Below are 24,495 nucleotides of genomic sequence, written 5' to 3' on the forward strand. Positions count from 1 at the left end.
TCTTTCTTTCTTTCTTTCTTTCTTTCTTTCTTTCTTTCTTTCTTTCTTTCTTTCTTTCTTTCTTTCTTTCTTTCTTTCTTTCTAGGAAATACATGTTTGTAAGACAGCAGAAAATGGACCAGTAGTTGAGGACTATTTGAAGATAAAAAAAAAAGAAGGAATAATTGAGGAATCAATCTCCTGGAGGGGTGGGATAGGATGGAAGAACATATGGAAAAGAAAGGAATATGGACCTTTTCCTCAGAGACTCAAAAGAGGAGAAAATGAGGTATTATATGAGTTTTGAGGTATAGAATAAAGCTAAGGGGGCTCATAACAGATGGCCTCAATTTTCTTGATAAAATAAGTGGTAAGGTCACCTTCAGAGAGAGAAGATGGTAGTGGAGACATGAAATCTTTGAACAGCTGCTTCAAAAAGTAAGAGTCAATGAAAGAGGAGTAAAAGGAATGCTAAGTAATCAGTTCTAGACTCTAATTTCTGAATTAGAGTGTGACTAGCAAGAAGATGAAGGTGGAACAAATTCAAGGTTAAAATACAGGAAGTGATTAACTGATTAGGGCTAGACAATGAAGGTAGTAAAGTGAAACCAAAGTAGACTGGGGAAAGAAAAGATGATGGGGAAGATGTGGATCAAGATGAAGACAATGATGAGTTTTATGAGGGAAGGATTGGTTAGGATGAAATAATAGATTATGATCACAGAGAAGGACATAAGAAATCTGAATCATGGATATAGCACATGCATGGGTTACCATGGGTGACACAACAAGGATCAGACCTTGGGTGACTAAAGTATAGGTAAGATGTAAACCTTGGAAATTTAGGAGTTTAGTGACCTGGAAAGAGAAGGTTTTAGAAAAAAAATATATAGGATTTTTAGTCAAAATATTTGACTTCCAGAATAACCATTTACTGGTTGCATAAGTCTTTAACTTTTTGCCCCAGCTTCCTCACCTGCAAAATGGAAATACTGACATGTACCAAACTACCTCTCAGCCTTTCTTGGTAAGGAAAACACTTTAGAAACAGTCAAATGATTGGTAGATGGGAGCTGGATTAGTACAAGACTACAGGAATGATGAAGACACCCCATGCTCATTTACACTCCATTCCCAAACCCATGTGCCAAATGAAAAATGACAAATTAATTAGGGAAAGAAATTTTATTTCCAAGCTTCTAAGAGGGTTCTACAAACAACAGAGACTAAAACCAAAACCAAACTAAACAAAAACAACAAAAAAGTCCTCCAAACCCAACCATTTATAACTCTTAAAAAATAGTGGACAGTGTCCCTTTTTAAGTTGAACATAAACATGTAGAAAATGAAGTGATCAATTCTATCCCTAATACAGTCCCAATGGTGTCATTTGACATCAACCTTTACAATGGGATTACTTGTACTTGTGTTCTCATGTAAGTATGATTTCTGTATTTTTTTTTGCCTATTTCCATTGTTTCAAATTCAAGTGGAGAACTGTGCAAATCTAGCAAAATATTCTTTGGATTATTAAAATATAGAAAAAAATTAACTCAACTGGTAAAATCATGAACCTAGAGAAAAGACAATCTGTTAGTAAAATGGAGGACTCTGAGTTCACCATATGTGGGGATTTGGTTCCATTGACATCTCCTTTAAAATTCTGATTTGAATCCAAAGTGGTCAATGTGAGCGAGGAGCTCGTAGGAATGCTTTGAAAGTGATTATCTGTGTTTGTGTCTCAATTTTGAACTAAAAGTTACTAAATGGAAAGTTGTTCCAGCAAAGCACATGGAATAACATTATATAATTTAAAGAGAGAGAAAAAGAGAGAAAGAAAGAAATTCTAAGCATTGCCTATCATCCTAGATAGGCCACTTTTCCTGTTCCTGGGACGAAATAAAGAAAAACTATGTGCTATGTTGATATTACCTTTCCCCTACTATTGCTAATTATAGAATCCTAAAATCTCCACGTTGGTGTGACCTAAGAGGTCATCTAGTGCAACCTCTTTCAAGTCAACCTTACCACACACACACTGGTTATTGCTCTAGTTGTCATTTGGAATATAACCTAGGTTATCTCTCACTGCAAATGAGGAGCATGATACCTATGGCACAGAGGTCATGAGAGTAAGGATTGTAGCATCTTCTCAAAGTGCCATACTTCAAGCTCCATTGAAATCTTTCCTGTCTGATTTTCCAGAGCAGATAATGCATCAGCGAGGAGCTATACAGTCCAAGAAGCTATATAATGTTTCAGCAGACTGCAGATACGTATACAGAGCTGAGCTGATACATTGAACCTATCCCAGTCCCATACCCCCTTGCCCCATCTCAAAATAAAATATATGTATAAAAAAAACAAGCCATAGATACTTTCATTCAATTAAAAATGCTCAAAATAGCAAATCTGAAGCAAATCACTCTCTTTCATTAAAAATTTAAATGTCTGGTTATTCAAAAATGAAGTCATTTTACAGCAGGAAAACAAAAATATCTTGAAATGCTAGAGTCGTAATTAATATGCAGATAAACTAATGGTCAGGTGGAACATTGTGAGGGACTCTCTTAATCACATGGGGTAAAACTTAAAATTGCTCTGGTATATCAGAAGAGTTCATTCAAGACAATGAAGCCTCCACCACAAACGTGGGAGATTATGGGACCTTCGTTGCCTTATTATCACATAATCATGGAAGTACTAAGAGAGAATATAAATGCACATTACATAACATATATTGTAAAATGAGAAACAACCCTCAGTCCAGAGCATCATCTCCTCCTAAGATCTGTGCTCTGAGAGAAGTCACATCTTCTACTGAGAGGGTACAAATTATTCACAAGACATTACAGAATCTTTTCGAAAAACATTTGTAAAATGTATTTGCTTTTTAAATAAACACTTAACAAGGCAACAGACAAATTTCAAACAGATAATAAATAGGGCCATTAAAAGGTCACAATTGTCCATTAGAACTATAAATGGGACATTAGAAACACGGGGCTGCTTTTAAATGCTTAAGAATTGAAAACAAGGATTAAAAAAAGAATCATTTTTTTTATTTCAAAGGTTGCTTCTTATATTGAAGCACATATTAAAGCAACAGTACAATGTTCATAAAATATAAGTGTGATGCTGTAACATTTCTTACATGTCAGAATACTGAAATCTGTATGTATACTAAAATAAGAGCTTTAAAATTGTACAAATAGATACATTAAAAATGACATAGAAATAGGGCGCCTCCCACTGCAACAAGACAGAGTTATATCTGGCACGTATTAGTTTAAGATGAAAGTATAAGCAAAAAGATTTACAAGAATTAGCAGTAACAAGTTTGATGCTCAAGAGACAATAATTGTACATTGTATTGTACATACATCATATGGGTTTAAGCTGGCTGAATATTATATATTTCAAGTTTAAGAATGCACTACGTACAGAGTGTCCATAGTTTTAAGGCGAAATTACAGCTCAGAACTGTTGTCCTTTTTAATTTTGTGGAAGCTTCTTTGACTTAAAAGATTTAGATGTCCATAACACAGAAAAAAAAAATCCCTTCATTGTTAAGTCCACTGTTAACATTTTTCTTCCCTTAAATATTTTGCACGGCAAGTGGTTTCTCTTGAGTGAAGTCGATAACCAACTTCCATATTTGCCTTTTGGGAGAAAAGGTACTTCACAGTATTTACCACTGGGAGGTCCTCGTTTTTATTAAAGTGATCCTCTCTGTAAAATGCTGCCATTCTAAATGAGCCTTTCCTTGATTTTAAAAAAATACCTGTTTACATTTCTTCCGGGGTCTTCAGAATATTGGACACAGTTCTTAAGGCCAAATTTGTATCTTTATTGTTAAGAATCATCATCAAAAGTGTCTTTGGAACCATACAAGTCTGCTAGTTTCTTAAAACGAGGTCCCCAGTTTTGTAGATAATCGTAGTCCAAATCAGAATCTGTTGTCGCTGACTCTAAGGAGCTGAGAGAGCCAGCCACCGAGCCCCGCCCTTCATAGCCGTAGATCTGGATAGAGTCATAAGGGGGAGCCGTTGGGTCATTGTCAGCCTCCTGTATCCTCGTGTTGATGAAATCGTCGACATCGACACTATTGGGAGCTGGTCGAAGGCCGGGTCTGGGCATATACTGGTACTCCGGCTTGATATCTTTACGTGGGATAAATCCATTAATCCCATCAGGGTTTTGGAGGGTTGCGATATCAAAAGCCTCGGTATCTTCTTCTCCACCACCTTCATCATCATAAGTAATGATGTTCTCTCGCACATCTTCTTCCTCAAAGACAATTAGTGGTTCTTTCTTTTGCCTTCTCAGGGTCACAAATAACACGACAATAACTACAGAGAAAGATAAAGAAGATGTGAAGCTAGAGTAATTGTTTCTTATGTTCTCAATTTCCTTTACATGTCTCCCACACATTTGTACCCTCTACTGTACCACTGAGTGAATTAAAGGGAGAAAGGTTAGGTTAGGGGCATCTAGACTCTCTGTTATACAGTTTTAATGAACAATTCTGAAGATGTAGTTTCAAAGTTATCTTTCATCTGCTCTGCATTTATCTTATCTGTTTTGATTTATATATGCTATCTCTTCTCATTAGAATATAATCTTCTTGAGGACAGAGATTGGTTTTGCTTCTTTTTGTTTTAATTGAATCCCCATTATAATGTCTGGAATAAAATAAATCCTTAGTCAGTTGCTTGATTGATTATTTGATCTTAGTTCTTTAGAAAAAAATTCATTATTCCTTTGTGACTAAGACATTCTTAATTATTAGAAAGACCTTTCTTATACTGTAGCACACTTGACAGTTTCCTCATCTATGAGGTGAAGTGATTAGACTAGAAAGTGGCTATATTGAGCTATTTTCCAACTTTAATTCTACAAGAGGAAGAAGTGAATGGATGAAGCATTGATGTTCTATATTCTAACACCAAGAGGGGTAAGGCAATTGATAGTTGAATGAAAATTTAATGGAGTCAAAAAAAAGCTGTGTTCAGTTCTTGTGTGTGACATCAGGTGAGTCACATATGATAGAGTGAACCCTCTACGCCTAATTTTTTTCTCATCTGTGAAATGAAGACAGGAATACTTCTCTACTTATCTCTCTGTTTTGTTGTGAGGAGGGTGCTCTAAAAATCTTATGGGTCTTTGTAAATGTTTGATATTTTAATTAACATTTTGGGTTCAAAGGTCCCTTCCAGCTCTCTAGGTCTTCATGAACTTTTAGGGAATTTTAGGTCATTTCTTTAAGAAAGAGAAAGTTGGAGTTAAGGCTGTCCCAAGGCAGCCCATTTCGTTTTGGGGTACTGAATTGGGAGGACTCTTTCTTTCCTTCTGACTAAAATCTTCCATAATATATGTTCCTCCATAAAGTGAAAGGGAACAAGCTTAATCTCTCTGCCACATGATAACCCTTGAAATACTTGAGGTCAGTAATCATACCCTACTAAATCTTTTCTTCAGGCTAAACATCTCCAGTTCCTTTAATCAGTTTTTGCATTATTTCATGATCTCTGATTCTTTCATTTCCCTGGTTACCTTTTACTGAATAGGTTAAAGTATATCAGGGCACAGTGACTTAGCTCGTATCAGACAACCTAAATATTTGAACCACCTGCACATTATGGCTGAAAGTCATGGATCTTAAAATTAATCTCCCATACTTAGTCAAGAATAAATCAACCAAGACACATAATGAAGGACATAGCTTACCCAGCAAAATCACAATGCAGGCCAAGATGGCAACTAAAGCTCCTGTGCTGAGTCCGGCATTGAGGACATAGGCCTCAGCGTTGCAGGACAGCAATGCCCCATTCACATCACATCCGCAGACCTTGATTGTCAGGGTGTTGGTGCTGCTCATGGGAGGTATGCCCCCGTCACTGATCACGATTGGTAGCAGGTATAGGTCTTGCTTCTGCCGGCTGAAACCCCCACGTTTGACATAAACACCGGCAGTGTTGTCTGTAAGGAAAAAGCGAACTCTCAGTTTGTTTGAGTCCCTTTGACTGCCAACAACAACTCTTTAGGATTCAGGAAGAAAGATAGGAGGTCACTCTTCTCCTTGTAGGGGTTAACTCCCCAAATCTTCCTCACTTGTTTCTTAATCTAAGTATCTAAGAATGACTGAGCCTGTTTGGCATACTAAGATTGCAACACATTCTCTGATTCCCTGGTGTCTGTTTCATCTATCAATGTTCCAAGGCAACCATCAATTAAAGGATAATTCCAGTTCCAAATCCTCCAGAAAGCCCTCCTTGGTTCTCTAGTTAAAGCTCACATAGCACTTTCTTATATTCTCCTCTTTTAGATTCTAGTAATTTAGGAGTATTTAATGCCTTCTCCTCCTTAACTCACCTAGGACAAGAGGACAAAGGACTGTTGCCTTTCTACATTCTGAATCACCTCCCTCACTCCCCATCCCCTACACAAATCTCTTGACAGAATCATGGAATTTCAGAGCTGGAGGGGACCTCTGTGGACATGCAATCTAACTCACCTGGGACAAAATGCTCCTCCTACAAAATGCCCGACTGTTGGTCATTTAGCCTTTCTTGAAGATTTCTAATGAGGGAGATCTTGCTACTTCTCAAGATGTCCCATCCTACTTTTAGATAGTGCTAATTGTTAGAGGTGGCTTTTTTTTGTTGTTGTTTTTTTCCCTAAATCTGACTCTTTGAAACTTCCATTTGATCCAGACCCTGAACCCCATAGATGCTTAGTAAATATTTGTGGAATTGAATTAAATCTTAGTACAAACACAAGAAATTGAATTTCCCTGAGCAGTTTAATTGGCAGTCTAACATCATCATTCCTGCTGTGTGAGTCCCTCAATTTATGTCAGTGTCCTTAATCATTGAATGTAGGATATTGTCCTGTCCCACTTAAACAGACAGTATCACGTCAGAATAGTACTGGGCATATACTTGTGCTAAGAAAAGTCAGGTCTTTGTTATGATGACAATTTCTCCATGCAAGACCTGTTCCATTGAATGCCTGGCTCTATCCATATGGGTATTCCTTCTTTGGTACAAATTGGTCCATATTTTCTTATCCACTATGCTTCCTGTTCATTACCCTTCACCCCCCAAAGTCTCCATATTTACCTGGCATGCTGAAAACCTTCCTTATTCTGTGTCTTTTCATTATTATTATTATTGTTGTTGTTATTTTAGGCAATTGGGGTTAAGTGACTTGCCCAAGGTCACACAGCTAGTAAGTATCAAGTGTTTGATCTGAGGCTGGATTTGAACTCAGGCCCTCCTGACTTCACAGCCAGTGCTCTATTCACTGCGCCACCTAGCTGCCCCCCCCCCCCATATTTCTTTTCATTATTAACATACCATTGGGGCCAACTCTTAAGGAGGCAGCAATATAAATACTGGTTAAAACCATGGTTCTGTTTGCAGGATGCCTACCATACAAGAAGAATTGAGTATGGACTAAGAAACTCCTATATTCCTGTCCTGGCTTCATTACTTATAGCTGTGTGACCTTGAGCTACTCTCTTAACTCTTCTAGGCCTCACTTTTTCTCTTTCAGAGTAGAGACAATAATTCTTACACTACTTCTTTCAAAGCACTTGAGGAAAGTGCTTTGAAAAAGCAGCAGAGTCACAGTGGCTAGAGTGTTGGGCCTGGAATCAGGAAGACCTCAGTTCAAATCTAACCTTGAGTTACTTGAGTTACCTTATCTGTAAAATGGGGATAATAACAACTATGTTCCAGAGTGGTTGTGAGGATCAAATGAGACAGTAATTGCAAAGTAATTATCATAGTACCCGATACAAAGTGTCATTTAAATGTAAAGTACTATTATTATTAATATTAGTGAAGTGCTATAAAATGTGTTATTTCAATGCATTTTATTGATGTCTTTATTCTATATTTCAGTCGTTTCTCTTTATTGAACCCTCTCTCATACAAAAAAAAAGAATTAATGAGATAATAATTATATACTCAATTGTAAACAGCTTAACACAGTGCCTGGCATATAGTAAGCACTATATAAATGTTAGCTATTTTTAATTAAGCAGAAACATCCAGTAAAGAAATCTTATCTGTTAATGTATTTAATATTCAACCCTAGTGACCTTCCTTTAACCTCCTGCTCTTTCATGATGGGGAGAGATGTTCTGCTATGTGTTTCAGTTGCTAATATTATAATAAACTTGGAAGATAAATTTTCTCTTTTGCAACTTCCTATGAAGGACCTCCGTTCAGCAAGGAGCTTTAATTGTTCTGTAGGAAAGGCTTCCTTCTGCTCCTATGACTGCTACATATCCCATCTCTGGGACTCATTGTCCACATATATAAAATGACATATGATTGATGGAGCACTAACCTGGCAATTGTAAGACCCCAGGAATGGAGTCCTGGCTTTCAAACTAATTAGCTATATGGGGCAAGTTTTTTTTAACTTCCCTTTACTTCAATTTCTTTGTATATAAAATGTAAATAACTGCACTTCCTATCTCATAGGGTGGCTATTAAACTAATTATTTTTTAAAGAGTTATCTTTGTTATTAATTCCTTGAATGACCTTGGGTAAATCATTTCTGTTGTCTTAGCTTCAGTCCTCTTAGAGGCAAAATAAAAAGTCTCTTAATGGGCTATTCTATGACTAACAATTTTCTATACAGAATTTTAGTTTTTAATATTGCTAAATGTAACAAAATTGAATGAGACATAAAAAATATTAAAGAATATCCCAAATATAAAGAGAGCTATGGTTTGGTTTTCATTTACTTCATGCATTAATTGGTTGACTTAGTAATTAATTCATTCAATCATTTATTCAGAGAATGACAAAATATCAATGTTGACAAGATAATCATAGGTTATGTAGTTTGGCCTGGGATGCAATAAAGATATTCTCTACATCATCTGACGATCCATTTATAATGTCATTAATTTACATAAGTTATAGACCAATATGTGTTAGGCTGGTGGACATTCAATTACAAATAAAAGGGGGAGGGAATGGGCATACACACTTATTAAATGTTAACTATGTGCCAAGCACTGTGCTAAACACTATACATATTATCTTATTTGATCTTTTCAGAAATCCTGGGAAATAGGTGCTATTATTATTTCCATTTTACATTTGAGGCAGACAGAGGTTAAGTAACTTATCAAGGGTCACACAGCTACTAAGTGCCTGAGGCTGAATTTCTACTCAGGCTTTCCTGACTCCAGACCTAGCATTCCATGCTTTGTGCAGCTAGCTGTGCACAAATATGGCATAGTTGCTTTCCTTAAAGAGTTCTGGACTCCATTACTATGACCAGTGACTTCATAGTTAACTTCAAGATATGGAATAGTTCTGATGAGTAAGTTCTGAAAGAAATCAATGCCTCTTATTTATAACTATGATAAATATTGCACTATTTAGGGTCCTTTCTCAGATATTTCTGCATTGATAAAAATCATGGAATTGTAGTTCACATTTGTATAGTATTTTACAGCTAAAAAACTCTTCCAAGTAAACACATTTTTTTTCTCATTGTAACCTTCCACCATCCAGGTCTCAAGGTTGTTTTAAGAGCTGTCACTCCCATGTAACAAATGTGCGAATGTTTCATTACTCTATTCTATGGGTGTGAGTTTATTTCCATGCATCTTCCCATCATTTCTTTTGTGTAAATAATAATCATAAATGTGTCTGCACAACCAGTTATTGCCCAGACTATTATCAAACCAAAGTATACCAATTTATGAATCCCTGTGGAAATCATGTTTGTTAAAACTTGCCAGTATCATATGCTTCCTTTGAATTGCATAATTTTATAGATTTTTCAAATAATTTAAGAATCATACAAATCTACATAAGGATAAAACATGCATATAGTAGTTGGTTTACTGGATGGATGCTTGAATAGATGAATGAATGGTTGGATGAATTTGCCTCTCATTTTGAAGAAGAGGCAGGTGGCGAGTTCAAAAAGCACTGGATTTGGCATCAGAAGTTCTGGATTCATTTTCCTGCTCTGCTGTTTACTATCTCCATCTCTTAGGAAGCTTTGAAATAATAATAATGATAATAATAATAATAATAATAATAAGATGATGATGATGGAGGAAGAGGAGGAAGAGGAGGAAAAAGGGGAACAGGAGGACAAAGGGAAGGAGGAAAACAAAGGGGAGGAAGAGGAGGTGAGGAAGAAAAAGAAGAAGGAGGAGGAGTAGGAGATTTAAATGATGTTTTAAGTTTAGCAAAGTGCTTTACATATGTTATCACATTTGATCCTCACAAAAAACCCTATGAGGTAAGTGTTATCATTACCCCATTCTGCATATGAGGAACATAAGTCTGAGGGAGGATCACTGACTTGCCCAGGGTCACACAACTAGTAAGAGTTTGAGGCAGGATTCAAACTCAGATCTTCCTAATTCCAAATAAGACATTTTGTCCACTGTCCTACCATGATCCTCAGTTTCACTATCCTACCTAGATCCTACCTATTCACTCTTGTACCATGGTCCTCAGTTTCCTCATCTATGAGAATGTGTTTAATTATTACAAGCATTTAACAAAATATGTGAATCACAAACTGCAAAGCCTTCTATAATCTTCATGGAAAGAGGAGGGGGAATCACCAGGAGTTTCCTCGCAAAGGCCAATACCAAAAAAAAACACAAAAAACAAAACAACATTTTAGCATTTCACTTTGCAAATAGTATCTCATTTGAGACACTCAATCTCTCACATCTATAGGCATTTTCTCTGGCTGTCCCTTGTGTTCTCTGGCTTTCCCTCATCTCTGACTCTTGATTTCCCTGACTCCAATTCCCAGCTAAAATTCTATGTTCTCTAGGAAACCTTTCCCAATCCTTCTTATTTCTCATATCTTTTCTCCACTAAGTATTTCCTATCCATTCTGTACATAGCTTATTTATACCTATTTGTTTGCTTGTTGTTTCCCCCATTAGATGGTGAGCTCCTTGAGAACAGGGACTGTCTTTTTCTTTTCTATCATCAGCAAGGTAACTGGCATATAGTAGACAATGAAATCTTTATTGACTAACTAACAAAATGAGGTATATATTTTGTGAATGTGGCCGATATAAGAATTTGTTTTATTTGACTATACGTATTTATTACAGTATTTTTCTTAATTTGGGGGTGAAGATGGGAGGGAATAAAGATAAATACCTGTCATAGGAAAATATCAATTATATGTAGAATCTCAATGTTTAAGCTACAGAAAATAATAAAGAGTTTACAAATCATGATGCCCACAATCTAGATCACAATAGAGAGTAGTTCTTTCAGGGAAAACAAACAAACAAACAAATACTAAATCTAAGTTTCTAGGCTGATTGCCCTAGGAGATTCTTCTCATGTATATATATGTGTGTGTGTATATATATATATATAAATATATATATATAAATATATATATATATATATACACATATATATGTATATATTTAAAACCAGCCACTCTGTGGAAAAAGCACATCACAATTCGAATAACCTGCATAGAAAAAAAAAACACCAGACTAGGTGATGGGACCCAGAAAATTGGGGATGATAGGAATTAGAGAAGTAACCTGGTGAAGGAAAAAGGACTTGGAATGAAATGACTTGGGTTCAAATTCAAACTATCCCGTTTACTAGCTATGCCACCATTGACAAATTATTTAGTTTATTTGAGCCTCAGTTTTCCCATATATAAAATAGTGATTATTTTATATATATTAGTATTAGTATTTGAAATAAATCTGAGGGAAAGAGAAGGGTTGTACTTCAATACTACTGAGAGCTAAAGCAACGTCACTTATGGGAACATAAAACAAATCAGGTCTCCAATAAATGGCCACTAACCTGTCCCTAAAATAACAGTTCTGTATTATAAACAGATCCCACCACAATGTTACAAAACCTTGTTCATCCTGGATACAGGTCAGATACCTACCAAAAACCTCAACTCCTATTTCTGTCCCAGTGATATTAACTCCTCTAAGGGCTCCTTCGCTTATTTCCCCATTTGTAATCCAATTCCTGCTCTGAGTACTGGAACTAACTATTCACTGTAATTCTGTTTCATCTAATACTGTGTTAGGAGAAATGATTAGCTAAGTTGGGACCTTTTTTGATGACTGACTCTGTTGTAGTGTTGACTCTGAGTCCTTAAAGACCATCTGGCATACCACAGGCCCTGGCAAGCCCTGCTAAATGGAGAGGCTTTAATTATGGACATGGAAATGGACTGATTATGTGACTGGGACACATCTAGTTAAGCAGAAATATGCTGATCATAGACAGTAAAGCACAAAGGGATAGATTTTTTTTGGTCATAGCATCTATTATTGACTACTACTACAAACCTCTATTAAGGTATGATTGGCTTATGATCCATACTGGGGAAAAGAGCATCTCCTTCAGTAAAAATCACATCTCTATTCTTATAAAGCACTGAATGGTCCTTTGGGTATTCAGCTTAGATGCTTGACATTTTTCCTAAACCAAAAAGCTACTATGAAGCAAATATACACTATAAAACTGAGTTGTCTAGGGGTAGCTAGGTGGCACAGTGGATAGAGCACCAGCCCTGAAGTCAGGAGGACCTGAGTTCAAATCCAGCCTCAGACCAAACACTTGACACTTACTAGCTATGTGACCCTGGGCAAGTCACTTAACCCCAATTGCCTATAAAATAAAATAAAATAAAATAAAAATTGAGTTGTCCAAATCAACTACCAGAAAAGAAAGTAGAATTCTATATCTGGTTATTACCTCTTTTCCACTCAATTATTTTAATAGAAACCATGACCTTGAAAACCTGAGACATCAACATCTACATCCCTGCATATACATATCCCTTGGTTTTCTGGATGATTCCCATTAATGAGTTTCACTAAGCTGATGATGTGATAAAAAGGATTTTTCCCTTTAACATGGGTGGACAAGGAGTCTAACTGTAACTTTAGGAGAGAAAAAAAGAGCTAAAATTATCATAGAGGAGAATAAAACTGCCAAGAGAATACAGAAAGAAGTCTGTGCTCTACCCCACTACTGTGCTATATAAATCATCGTCTTAGAGAAAGGGCTGAAAAGTATTAAGGGCAGAAAAAGTTTGAGTATTATAGGATAGAGAGATATGTGCAGTTAGTCATTCGAGGATGACTATTTCTGGATATAAGAATAGACTTCAGTTGATATCTTCTTTGTGCCCTATTATGTCATACTGGTGGTCCTGAGGTCTCAAAAGCTATGCCAATAGAACGCATGATTTGACAGCTTCTATGAATCTGCAAAAACTTGGAATGACTCTTGTTCCAGTAGCAGCTTAGCTAAGAGCTGTAAATTTATCACTGGAAGCTTGATGATCAGTTAATGAATTGTTGTAAAGGATGTGTGTGTGTGTGTGTGTGTGTGTGTGTGTGTGTGTGTGTGTGTGTTGGGAGTAGTAGTTAGGAGAGACTGCAAATTAGGAAGCTCCCTTCTACTACTAATTCATGGATGGGTTTTGAACCTGATTTAGTAGAGGATGTACCCATATGCATGCAATATTAGATCTTTAGAAGCAATGCAGAAAGAGGTAAGAAGTGCCAATACCAGTGCTTAGCATGAGACTTGACAATAAATACTTCATATAAACTGTGCATTTTCCTCTTCATTTGTTCATTTATTCTTTCATTCAAAAGAGGGAATTATAATTCAGGTTCAGATTGGAGAGTGAGTTGGGAGGTCATTATTTTTCAGTGGTCAATCTGATGACCTAAAATATTTAGTTGTAATTGGAAGTTAGAGTTTCCACACCAGTTAACCTCACAGTCTTCACACGTTTGCTAGGGTGAGGAAATCTTTTCTAAGAACAAACTCTCAGTTTGGCAATCATCTGATTTCATTATCTTTTCTAGAGAAGCTGGTTTGGCTATTTGCTGGAAACTGCTCATTCTTGCCATCATCATGAGTGTGCTAATATGCTTCTAGGGAAGCATATTGATAAGAAAATATTATTCATTTTCTTCTTATTTTCAGCCACATTTTGCAGTACTCCCCTTCACATATGCCATGTTCCAGTTAAACTAGACTGCCATCTGATCTCTGCCCACTATCAACTCTGTGCAAGTCATCTCAGTAATGTCTGACTCTTTGTGACCCCATTTGAGATTTTCTTGGCAAAGATACTAGAGTAGTTCGCCATTTCTTTGTCCAGATCATTTTACAGATGAGACTACTGAGACAAACAGGATGAAGGGATTTGCCCAGGGTCACACAGCTAGTAAGTTTCTGAGGAGAGATTTGAACTCAGGAAGATGAATCTTCCTGACTCCAGGTCTGGCACTCTATCTACTGTGCCACCTAACTGCCTCAGTGTTTTTGTAGAGGTTACCACTTACACAGTATAGATTCTCTAACTCCTACCTCCTCTCTACTTCTTCTCTCAGTCTCGCTATTGACATCCTTCTTCATTTTTGCATGCCCTCTGCCCTACACATAGAAGGAGTTCAATATTTGTTTGTTGATTTGAAATTAATATAGAATGTAGGAACTGGAAGGGATTTTAGAATTGATTTAATAGTTGATTAACTCTATATGTAGTAAAAGTGAATTTCAATACAAAGCATAACTCTATAATACCAATACATCAACATCTTTATCTTTGCATAATGGTACAGATTTGTCTAGAATCTATTGAGTATCCTCCTCTAGTCTGAATAATCTTTCTTTTGATCATCTAAAAGTGGAGACTTGTGTTTTCTTGAGCCATTACTAGACTCTTCAAGCTTGATGAAACTTTGAAGGATTATCCTACCTCTAATCCTCTCTTTAGTCTTGTAGCTAATTCTGTATCACCCAATGTAGAGGCTATTCTCTTCTTGGAGATATTCAGGCTCAAACACAACAGTACTAAATGCTAAAATGTTCTTTCTTATGTCCCACCAGTATCTCTCCTCCTGAACTTCAAGGTTACTTCCTCTTGTTAGAATCCTAAGGATATGATAAAAAGCTGATTCTTAACCTCAAACAAAGGAAGTGATCATCATTACCAAAATAAACAAATAAAAATGATTTATATATTTGATACAAAAATAATAAATTCTTTAGCCATCACCTAGTCCGAATTCTTCAGTTTATCAGTGAACTCACTGTGTTCTAGAGAGTGATTTGTCTACAGAGATGAATGACAAGTTAGTGGCAAAACATGGGCCAGAAGCCAGGTCTTTTGACAGTCAGTGTATGATCTCTTTCCATGCTTTTTCTTTTCTAGTTGCTAATTTGTTTTTTTTTTTCTTTTCCAGGCTAAATGATCCTTGTTCATTATACTTTTCCTCATAGGACCTACATTCTGTTCTCCTAATTATGTTTATCAGCCTACCTGCCACACTCCCTGCCACCTATAGATCTCTCTATTTTCTTTATATTGTTTTAAAGTTTGACACTTGCACCATTCTGATATATCTGAATAATGCAGAGATAAAAGAGCTGATGCATATGATCTTTGATGTTAGGGCAAAGGGACACTTTATGTTGAAACTCAGGTTCATAAAAGCCTTGCATGCATTTGAGTATTATTTATTCAGCACCTACTTTGTGGAAGATAATGCATATCCCAGAGGGGGAGAGTATAGTGAAGAATCAAATGTAGGGTTTCAGATGTAGGCATCAAATTTTGGGAGGGACAAGATGAAGTGTTTTCGAGAAGAGTGTTTCTAAGATGGTGAGGGCACGGCATAGGATTACTGGTTGTAGGCAGAAGGATGCTTAGTCTGGAGAAAAGTTGATTTAGAGGATCATGACTATGATCTTTAAGAATTTGTGGAGATGTCAAATGGAAAAGGATTAGGACTATTTCAAATAGGCCACAGTACAGTTTAGGAGGCATGAGGATATACTGAAGATGGGAAGATTTTGGTTCACTATATGGAAGAATTTTCAAAAATTAAGCTGTCCAACAATGATGTGGCTTACATCAAGAAGTAGGGAGGTCTTCATGAATAGAGGTCTTCCAATAGATATTAGATGATCATTCATAAAGGAAAGTCATAGACCATGCTCTTAGCATGGTGCCTGCTCTATAATAGATGCTTAATAAATTAGAGGTACTGAGGTGGCACAGTGAATAGAAGAGAAGGGCCTAGAGTAAGAAAGACTTGAAATCAAATCTAGCCTCAGACACTTACTAGCTGTGTCCCCTTGGACATGTCACTTAAACTCTGCCTCAGTTTCCTCAAGTGTAAAATGGAGATAACAATAGCAGCTTCCTCCAAATGTTGTTGGGAGGATCAGATGAGGTATTTCTAAGTACTTATCACAGTGCCCGGTACATAGTAGACGCCATATAAGTGATAGTTATTAATAACTATTGTTGAATGATTGACTAAAGTGGCCTTTGAGGTTTCTTATAAAACTGGAATTCTTGGATTCTTTGAAGATTTCCCATTTGTAAGTGGGTATAAATGCACATACATATGTCTATATATACATATGCAGGTATGCACATAAGCAGATATACATGCAGAATGCATATGTTGTGTTTAGTCATTTTTAGTTGTGTCTTCCTCTTCATGACAACATGTGGGGTTTTCTTGGCAGAGATACTGGAGTGATTTATTTCTTTCTCCCACTCATTTTGCAGATAAAGAAACTGAGGCAAGCAGGATGAAATGACTTGCCCAAAGTGGTTATACAGCAATTAAGTGTTTGAGGACATATTTTAACTCATGAAGATGAGTCTTCCCGAATCTAGGCCTGGCATTCTATCCACTATGCCACTTAGCTGCCCTGGAATGTATATGTATACATACATACATACATACACACACACATACACACATATATACACATATACAAGAATGCATATACATACATATACACATATGCACACATATAATGGGGTGGGTATGCATATACATGTATGTCTATTCAGAATGTATATGTGTGTATTTACACGTGTGTATATGATTGCATGTGTGTATACATGTATGCACATAGATATCACAGTTCCCCAAAGTGTGCCTTCCTACTCCATTCTTCTAAGTCAATTCCATTATTTCTAGGGTTAAGTCTGCCTTGCTTATTCAGTTACACGTGAGCATTTAGAGAAGATTTTGGCTGAGCCCATGCAGCAGAATCAAGCTTACCATGATTAGACCACTTGGCAACTATCTTTTTTCTTTCCCCCTAAATTGAGGACATCTTTTTTATGAGCAGCCTCAAATAGCATACTGAGATACTTCTGGTCTTCTGCTTGTATAATTTAAAGACAGCCAAGATGGTCTTGTGAAAGTTTATTTTAATTGCTCCGATATGGACAAGGATGTGTTGGCAGATCAAAATGGCAGATGTCTTTTAATGTTCTCCATTTTAGCTTATGTAAATAATTATGCTTTCTTTCTGCCTCTAATTCATCTCTGTAAATTGTCCCTCACAGAACACACAGGTTTCCTGGGATGCCCTGTAAACTGGGAAATGGCAAATACTTTGAATGTGCTTTCAATCCAGAAACTAAGTCCATAACTTGGTGGGACTCTGTTTATTTTTTCTGTTCTCCTACTGCTCCAAACTTTTCAGTGATTAGTCAGTATCCACTGAATAAAATTCAAACTTTATAGGCTGCCATTCATAATCCAGAATTTTGACTCAACTGTATCTTTTATAATAACCCTTCATATACCCAGGGTGTTGTAGACAGGGCCCTGTCATTAAAAACTACAGACCACTGGTTCCTATTCTGTCTTTGAGTCTACCTTTATGACTCGGAGAAGTCATTTCACCTCTTTTGGCCTCAGTTTCCTCATTAGTAAAATAAATCTAATCTTTGATTAGATTATCTCTAATACTCCTTCCAGCTATAAATACTATGATCTTTTGTCCTCTAGACTTATACCTGCTAGCTTTCAAATAAATCTCATGTTTTGCTTACTATGTACATCCTTGTGGGGAAGTAGATGTTTACCAGAAAGGAAAGAGAGGTTTTGTTGTTGTTTTTGTTTGCCTTGTTCTGTTTCTACTGTATATGGGATTGGATATGAGACCTTGCTATGCACTTTACAATAATGAATCAAACCTCTTTGATGTAAGATAATATGAGAAGGAATGCTTCCTTCTGGGGAATGAACTGCCATGCTTTAGGCATTTTTTGGGGGATGGGTGTTTCCAGGTGCCACCTGGTGGGGTTAGGCAAGCAGAATAGTGAGTTCATTCATGTTCACTCTTCAGGAAAGCTATCTGCTGATGTTTCCAGGTTTCACTCGTGTAAGGACAAATGAACCAGAAGGGAAAATGAACCATGATTTATGCATTACATATCAGTAAAAAGCCTCTGACATATGTGTTAAAAGTATCTTTGCCAAAACAAAGTTTTGCCTCATAATTAGTGAACTTCACTTTTTTTGCAAACACTTTCTCATTCCATTCTCACAAAGTGAGACTGTTATAATGACACATTTTACAGTCTCATTTTCAGTAATCCTTCACAACTATCTTTGATGGTGGAGTTCAGTATGTTGTGTCTGATGATAAAAATGAATAGACTCAAACCAAGAAAAATCATGGGAGAGGGCCCCAGTGGCCCAGTCAGGACTTAACCATAATTCCTAGTCTATGACATAACTCATAGAATGTAGGAGCTGGGACAAGTTTTAAAGGTCATCTTGTCCAGTTCTCTCATTTTCCCACTTAGGCCCAAAGAGATAAGGTGACTTGCTTATGGTCATACAATAGTTAAAATATAAAGTGTGGTATTTATATCAAGAGAAGAATTAAATGTAAAGAATGTTGAGAAAGAATATGAAATGTTCACTTAATAAATTAAAACAACAACAACAACACAACTAAGGACCAATCTTCCTTCCTACTAACTTGTATAGAAAAGCATGGCACTTAAGAATTGGAAGGTATCTGAGAACATGAGAGTTTGAAAGTGGAATGAAGACCATTAAAACTAAAAGGAGACTCTAGCATGTATGCAAATAGAATGGTACCTAACTATTCTAGAATGTTAGAGCTGGAAAGGAACTTAGAACATGACATATTATAGTTAGAAGGGAACATAAAAGACAGAATGTCAGAGTGCAAGGGCCCCTAGACACCAACCCCTCCAGCCCCATCAAATCCTTAAGTATATTTTCTATTTTAAAGTCATCTCTGCTGCCATATTTCACCTTTGCTGATTCAGATACTAAGCACAAAAGAACAATTTCTTAAAGTCCAAGCAAATGTCTACTCTCAACTCTCAGGACTCATGTCAGTATGGTTTAGCAGAACAAATAGAGGAATGGAAGTCAGGAAACTCATTAAGTAGTTATACGACTTTTAAAAAGAAGTCACTGAGCTCCAGCCTCATTTTTCTCATCACTCAATTTGGATCTATTTATCACTAAGTGTTATGAGATCAAATGAGATAAGAGGCAATGAAAGACCCTTGACAAGTATAATGACTTTAAACATTCTGTTTGCCCTTTTTGGACACATTCCAGCTTATTAATATCCTTCTGAAAAACATGAAGCCTATCAATGAACAAAATATTCTAGATGTGATCTGCTTAGGAGAGAGAACATTAAGGGCATCAGTGCTTCCCTAATTCTGAATCCCATCCTTCTATATCTGACACCTAAGGTCACATCACTTTTTTTTTTTCACTTGCTTGTTTGCTGTTGACCTAGATTGAGCTTTCAGCCTAATTTACAGATCCACTGGGGGGATGAAGTATCTTGCCCAGGGTGAAAAAGCAAATTCATGTCTAGAGTCAAATCTGTTTCACTACAACATCATGCCTCAATGTTTCCATACACATACATATCCTGCCTCCATCATCATCATCATCATCATCATCACCATCATCATCATCACCACCACCACCATCATCATCATCTTGTGCTTTATATGTTATCTCATTTGACCCTCAAAGCAACAATGAGGAAGGTGTGATTATTATCTGAATTTACAGATCAGGAAACTGAGGCAGAAAGTTTGAGAGATTTGCCTATTAGGATTTGAATTCAGTTCTTTCTGACACCAAGCCCAATAGTCTTCCCACTGTGTCACCTAGCTACCTCTAGAAGATTACCATTTGGAAAGGATGTCACATAAGGCTAACATTTAGAGAAACTATAACAGCAGAGAGAAGTAACTTGGTGTAGCTATGTCAGGAAGAGCTGAGTTCAAGTTCTGATTCTTACATGTATTAGCTTTGTTAACAGGTATAAGTCACTTAGCTTCTTAATGTCTTTAAGAGCAGAGCAGCTGCTATCCTTCATCTGTGAATGGAGTTTCCATTCCTGGAGTCCCTCACACTGTCAAAGTCAAAAGTCTGCACTCATTTTTTTTTAAATGAGTAGCATACATTTGCTAGTGCTTTAAGGTCTGCTGGGTAATCTCTTCACAACTACCTTGTGGGGGAGACTATATAAATACCACTACCCCCATTTTATAAAGGACATGGAAGATCAGAAAGTTCACAGGCTCATAGATCAAGAGCTGGTACTTCAGCTACCTAGGTTAATATGTCAGTTTTACAGATAAGGATACTGAAGCCCAGGAAGGTCAAGCAACTTTTCCAAGGTCACATAGGTAGGAAATGCCAATTGAGTTTAAAGAAAAAAAAAAGTGCTTTAGACACTTATTATACTAGTCATAATAGCAGGCCAAGGAATTCTCACAACTATTCTTCCATAAAATATAGTTTTCTGGCTTTGAAGCCAAGCTCTTTCTACCAGCCAATGGTATTTCTACATGACTTTCTCTTTACCTGTGTGTGCACATATACAGAAGCTCATACACACACACACACAAAAGTATGATTCCATGATGGTTTTGAATGGAGAATAGGCATCTAAGTGTTCTACTCTGATTCTCCCCACTGAGTCTCCTTTGAAGATTAGTGTGGAGAACAGTAGAAGATTAAAGAGAGGATGGAAAGGAGGGGGAGTTGGTGCAGGAAGAAAAAAGACCTGTATGCATTAAAATGGTTTTGCTCTCTTATTTTTCAAGATACCAAATGCTTATGTGGAATTCAGGCAAACAAAATGCTGTTTATTTACATGGTATAATAAGAGTAAACACTCAGCAAGGAAGGGACGGGATGTACTAGCTCAGCATGAGCTAACCCATTATCTTATGTTTTCAATGGGAAATAGTCGGTACAGAGAGGTTTGGTAACAAAGTTGTCTATGAATAAGATGGAGAATGTGATTACTTCTTTTGGATTACTGCAATATGTAATTACTTCCAGGAGCCCAGTAGAAAGGAACTCTCTTAAATGATAATTATAGGACTATATTCACTTTCAAGCTCCATAATAGCACCAAACACTAGAGTTTTCATTAATGGTTTGCCACAGTTAATAAAGTCATTTTTTCTTTAAAAAAATAAAAATAAAAACCCACCTAGCAATTTCCACAAAATGGAGTTTCTAGTTCAGGATTACTTTATTTATAAGCAAAAGGAAGGCACTGGCTGACTTACACTCTCTAATGAATAACTATTAGTGGGGATTGAGTCCAATTTTAAGAGTTGTGACAAAACTACAAGCAAAAATAAATTCCTATAGATATCCTATAGATAATTAACAATAAAACTCAAATTCTTTGAGTTTCAAAACTCTCACAACCCTATAAAGTACATAATATGAGAAACTGAGGTGTGGAGAGTAGAAGTACTTAATTATAAAACCTAGTCTAACTCAGACCTGAGCAGAGATAACACCTCAAATCTCTATCTGTTTTGCATCAAAAGGACACTTGTTCTGGTAAGGCAGCCCCTTCCATTTCTGTATAGATGATTACTAGTACTTTCTTTTATGTTTTTTTTTTCCTTCCCATCAAGTTGAAATCTTTCAACTTTGCGATGTCTACTCTTTCCTTCTAGTTCTGATCCCTGGGACCAAACAGAACAAATTTAATCCCTCTTTCACATGACATCCCTTCAGCTAGATTAATATGTGTATGCCAATTTATTAGAAAAGTGCTATTGATACTTATTACAGTAGTCATAATAGCAGACCAAGAAATTCTCACAAACAACTAGCCAGTCTGTCCTTTGGTAAAATGAATAATGGGGTGACTTCCTTTGGTAAAGGCATTTTGCTTTACAGAAATATAGCAAGTTCTTAATAGGAAAGATAAATATATATGAGACATGGGAGGTGAAATAGATAAAGAAATGGAGAGACCACCTCTCCCAAGTTGATATGAGGTGGTTTCATATATTCAGGCTGGTGATCATTGGGATTTATATCCTAAATAGTCCTTGGTGTCAATTCAGATAGCATCATAGATGTGTCCTGCTCAAAATAAATTTTGTGTAGGAAAAAAAAAATCCAAATGTATCAAACTAGTATTTGAAAAAGGTCAATTATCTGTATCAAAAAAGTGGTGTTCACTTTACAAAAAGAATCATTTCAGGAAAGTTTAACTACTCATAATTATTGTAATAATCTCTTGCACTAGGATAATGTTTTCTAGTAAGAGATTTTGATAACAAGTTTAGTGATAATATTAACAGATGATTTTCATACATTGGTTTAAGTTAATGCATTATAAATATTTTACCATGTTTATTTTCACATTAATCCTAGGAGGTAGATGTATTATTACTATGCCCATTTTATACATGAGGAAATTGAGGCAGGTAGAAGTTAAATGACTTGCCCAAGGTTACAAGCTAGTAAGTCTCTGAGGCAGGATTTGAACTCAGGTCTTACTGACACCAGGTACAGCTCTCTATCCACTGTGTCATCTAGCTGCTTTGGATCTCCCAAGATCATTGTGTTGAAGAGAGGGCAAGTGTCATTAACTCTCCCTACCACCACACAATGCTCTATTTTACAGATGAAGAAAATGTGGTTGTAATTTTCCCAAGTTCATGAAACTACTTAGTGACAGAGATCCAGCATTAAAAAAAACAAACAAACAAACAAACAAAAAAACAACTAACAAACAAAACAAACAAAAAATTATGGGCAATGTGGTCCTTCATGGAACCTCTTCTGTAATAATTTATGACTGAGGTGACCCTGAAAGCACCATCAGTGCAGCATAATCTTTGGTAAGTCCATCCAACCCGGAAAACCTTCAAGGATGATTCCAAAGATGGAATGGTGTCTGTCATTTGGAGATCTGCCTACCTAAGTGCATAGAGCCCTTCACCAGAAGGTTTACCACCAGGTAAGAATGTTTATTTATTTATTTATTTATTTATTCAATTTTTGACTGCAGCAACCAAGAATCATAGAAGCTTAGCAATGGAAGAGACCCAAACATTATCTAAGCCAAGTCATGGATAAGTAGAAATTTCTTTTACAATATTCTTGACCAGTGGCCTATGTTGCAAAGAGAATAAGTCTAGTTTTTTTTTCCCCCAAAAGGTAACCTTTCACACTTTTGAAGAAAGTCTGCATGTATTTCTCTGTCTTTTCTTTTCCAAACTAAACTTCCCTAGGTCCTTCAACTGATATGCCTTAGTTCTTTTTCTATCCCCAGTCATGAAACCATGAAATTTATGACACTGTCTACTATGGAAGGGAGGGGTTGTGATCTGTGGAAGTGAAGGGTATGCTGACCATAAGGAAATCATAAGTCTTTTTGTCTTTACTTACTTAAAACCAAGAGTCATTTACTTCTAGATACCATGCTCTCAGTGAGAGACTTTGGTTTTGAAAACAAAAGAAAGCAAAACAAACAAACAAACAAACAAAGGATTATTCAGCATTTAGGTACTCTATAACAGAACAATCTTTTTTTTTTTTAATCTTTCATGGGAGGCATATAATACTAATGTAAGTGAACTTTGGTACAAACCTCTGTTGTCTCGGACTGTAAAATTTGGGTTATGGACAATTTCAGGAGGTAAGCTGAAAAGAAATCTTGGTCCATTGGCTGTATCATCCTTGTCTTCAGCACTAATGGAAACTATTGGCTGTAAAAAGCAAAAAAAAGTGACCTATGGACAAGTCATGTTTGAAGAACACATCACTTGATGAATTTTACTAAGCTCCCATGTACTATGAGTCTTACCAAACTCAATGCTTTTAACTGGAATCCCAACATCTCAGAATTGGAAGGGACCAAAACAGTATCATCTACTTCACCCTATATTCCTTACTCCCAATCCAATTAAGGAATTGCTTCTATGATACCCCAGTTTCTCCTTAAAGAACTCCAATGACGTGGAACTTCTTATCACATGGGGCATCCTATTCACTCTTCATCAAGATCTAATTATAAAGAAGTCTTCTTTATATTGTAGTGAAATCTAATTACTTGTAACTTTTACACATTTATCTCAGTCTTACTCTCTGAATCTTTACAGAATAATTCTAATCCCTCTTTCACACAATGATCTTTTATATATTTGATAACTGTCTCACTTCCTCCAAGGCTTCTTTCCTACAAGCTAAAATTCCCTTAGTTTGTTCAACTAGTCTAAAAATGATGTAGTTTTGAGTCCCCTTATCATTATGATTACACTCCTTTGGATGCTCTAAAGCTTGTCCACACCCATATTTAAATGTGAAATCCAAAATAAGAAACCAGCCCTTA

General features: G+C 36.4%; 1 protein-coding gene across 1 annotated transcript in view; it reads right to left on the bottom strand.

Annotated features, from left to right (window-relative positions):
• Nucleotides 1-3,019: 3,019 nt before the first annotated feature.
• Nucleotides 3,020-24,495, bottom strand: part of LOC114027949 (cadherin-11) — a 210,847-nt gene continuing 189,371 nt past the window's right edge. Inside the window, exons 11-13 of the mRNA XM_027842096.1 lie at nt 23,755-23,872; nt 5,710-5,961; nt 3,020-4,331 (exon numbers count right to left, since the gene is read on the bottom strand). Of these exons, the coding sequence (XP_027697897.1) occupies nt 3,835-4,331; nt 5,710-5,961; nt 23,755-23,872 (867 nt within the window). The 3' untranslated portion in view covers nt 3,020-3,834. The remainder of the gene's footprint in view (nt 4,332-5,709; nt 5,962-23,754; nt 23,873-24,495) is intronic.

This window comes from Vombatus ursinus, unplaced genomic scaffold (assembly GCF_900497805.2).
Source record: "Vombatus ursinus unplaced genomic scaffold, bare-nosed wombat genome assembly UNPS02014864.1, whole genome shotgun sequence".
Lineage (NCBI taxonomy): Eukaryota > Metazoa > Chordata > Mammalia > Diprotodontia > Vombatidae > Vombatus > Vombatus ursinus.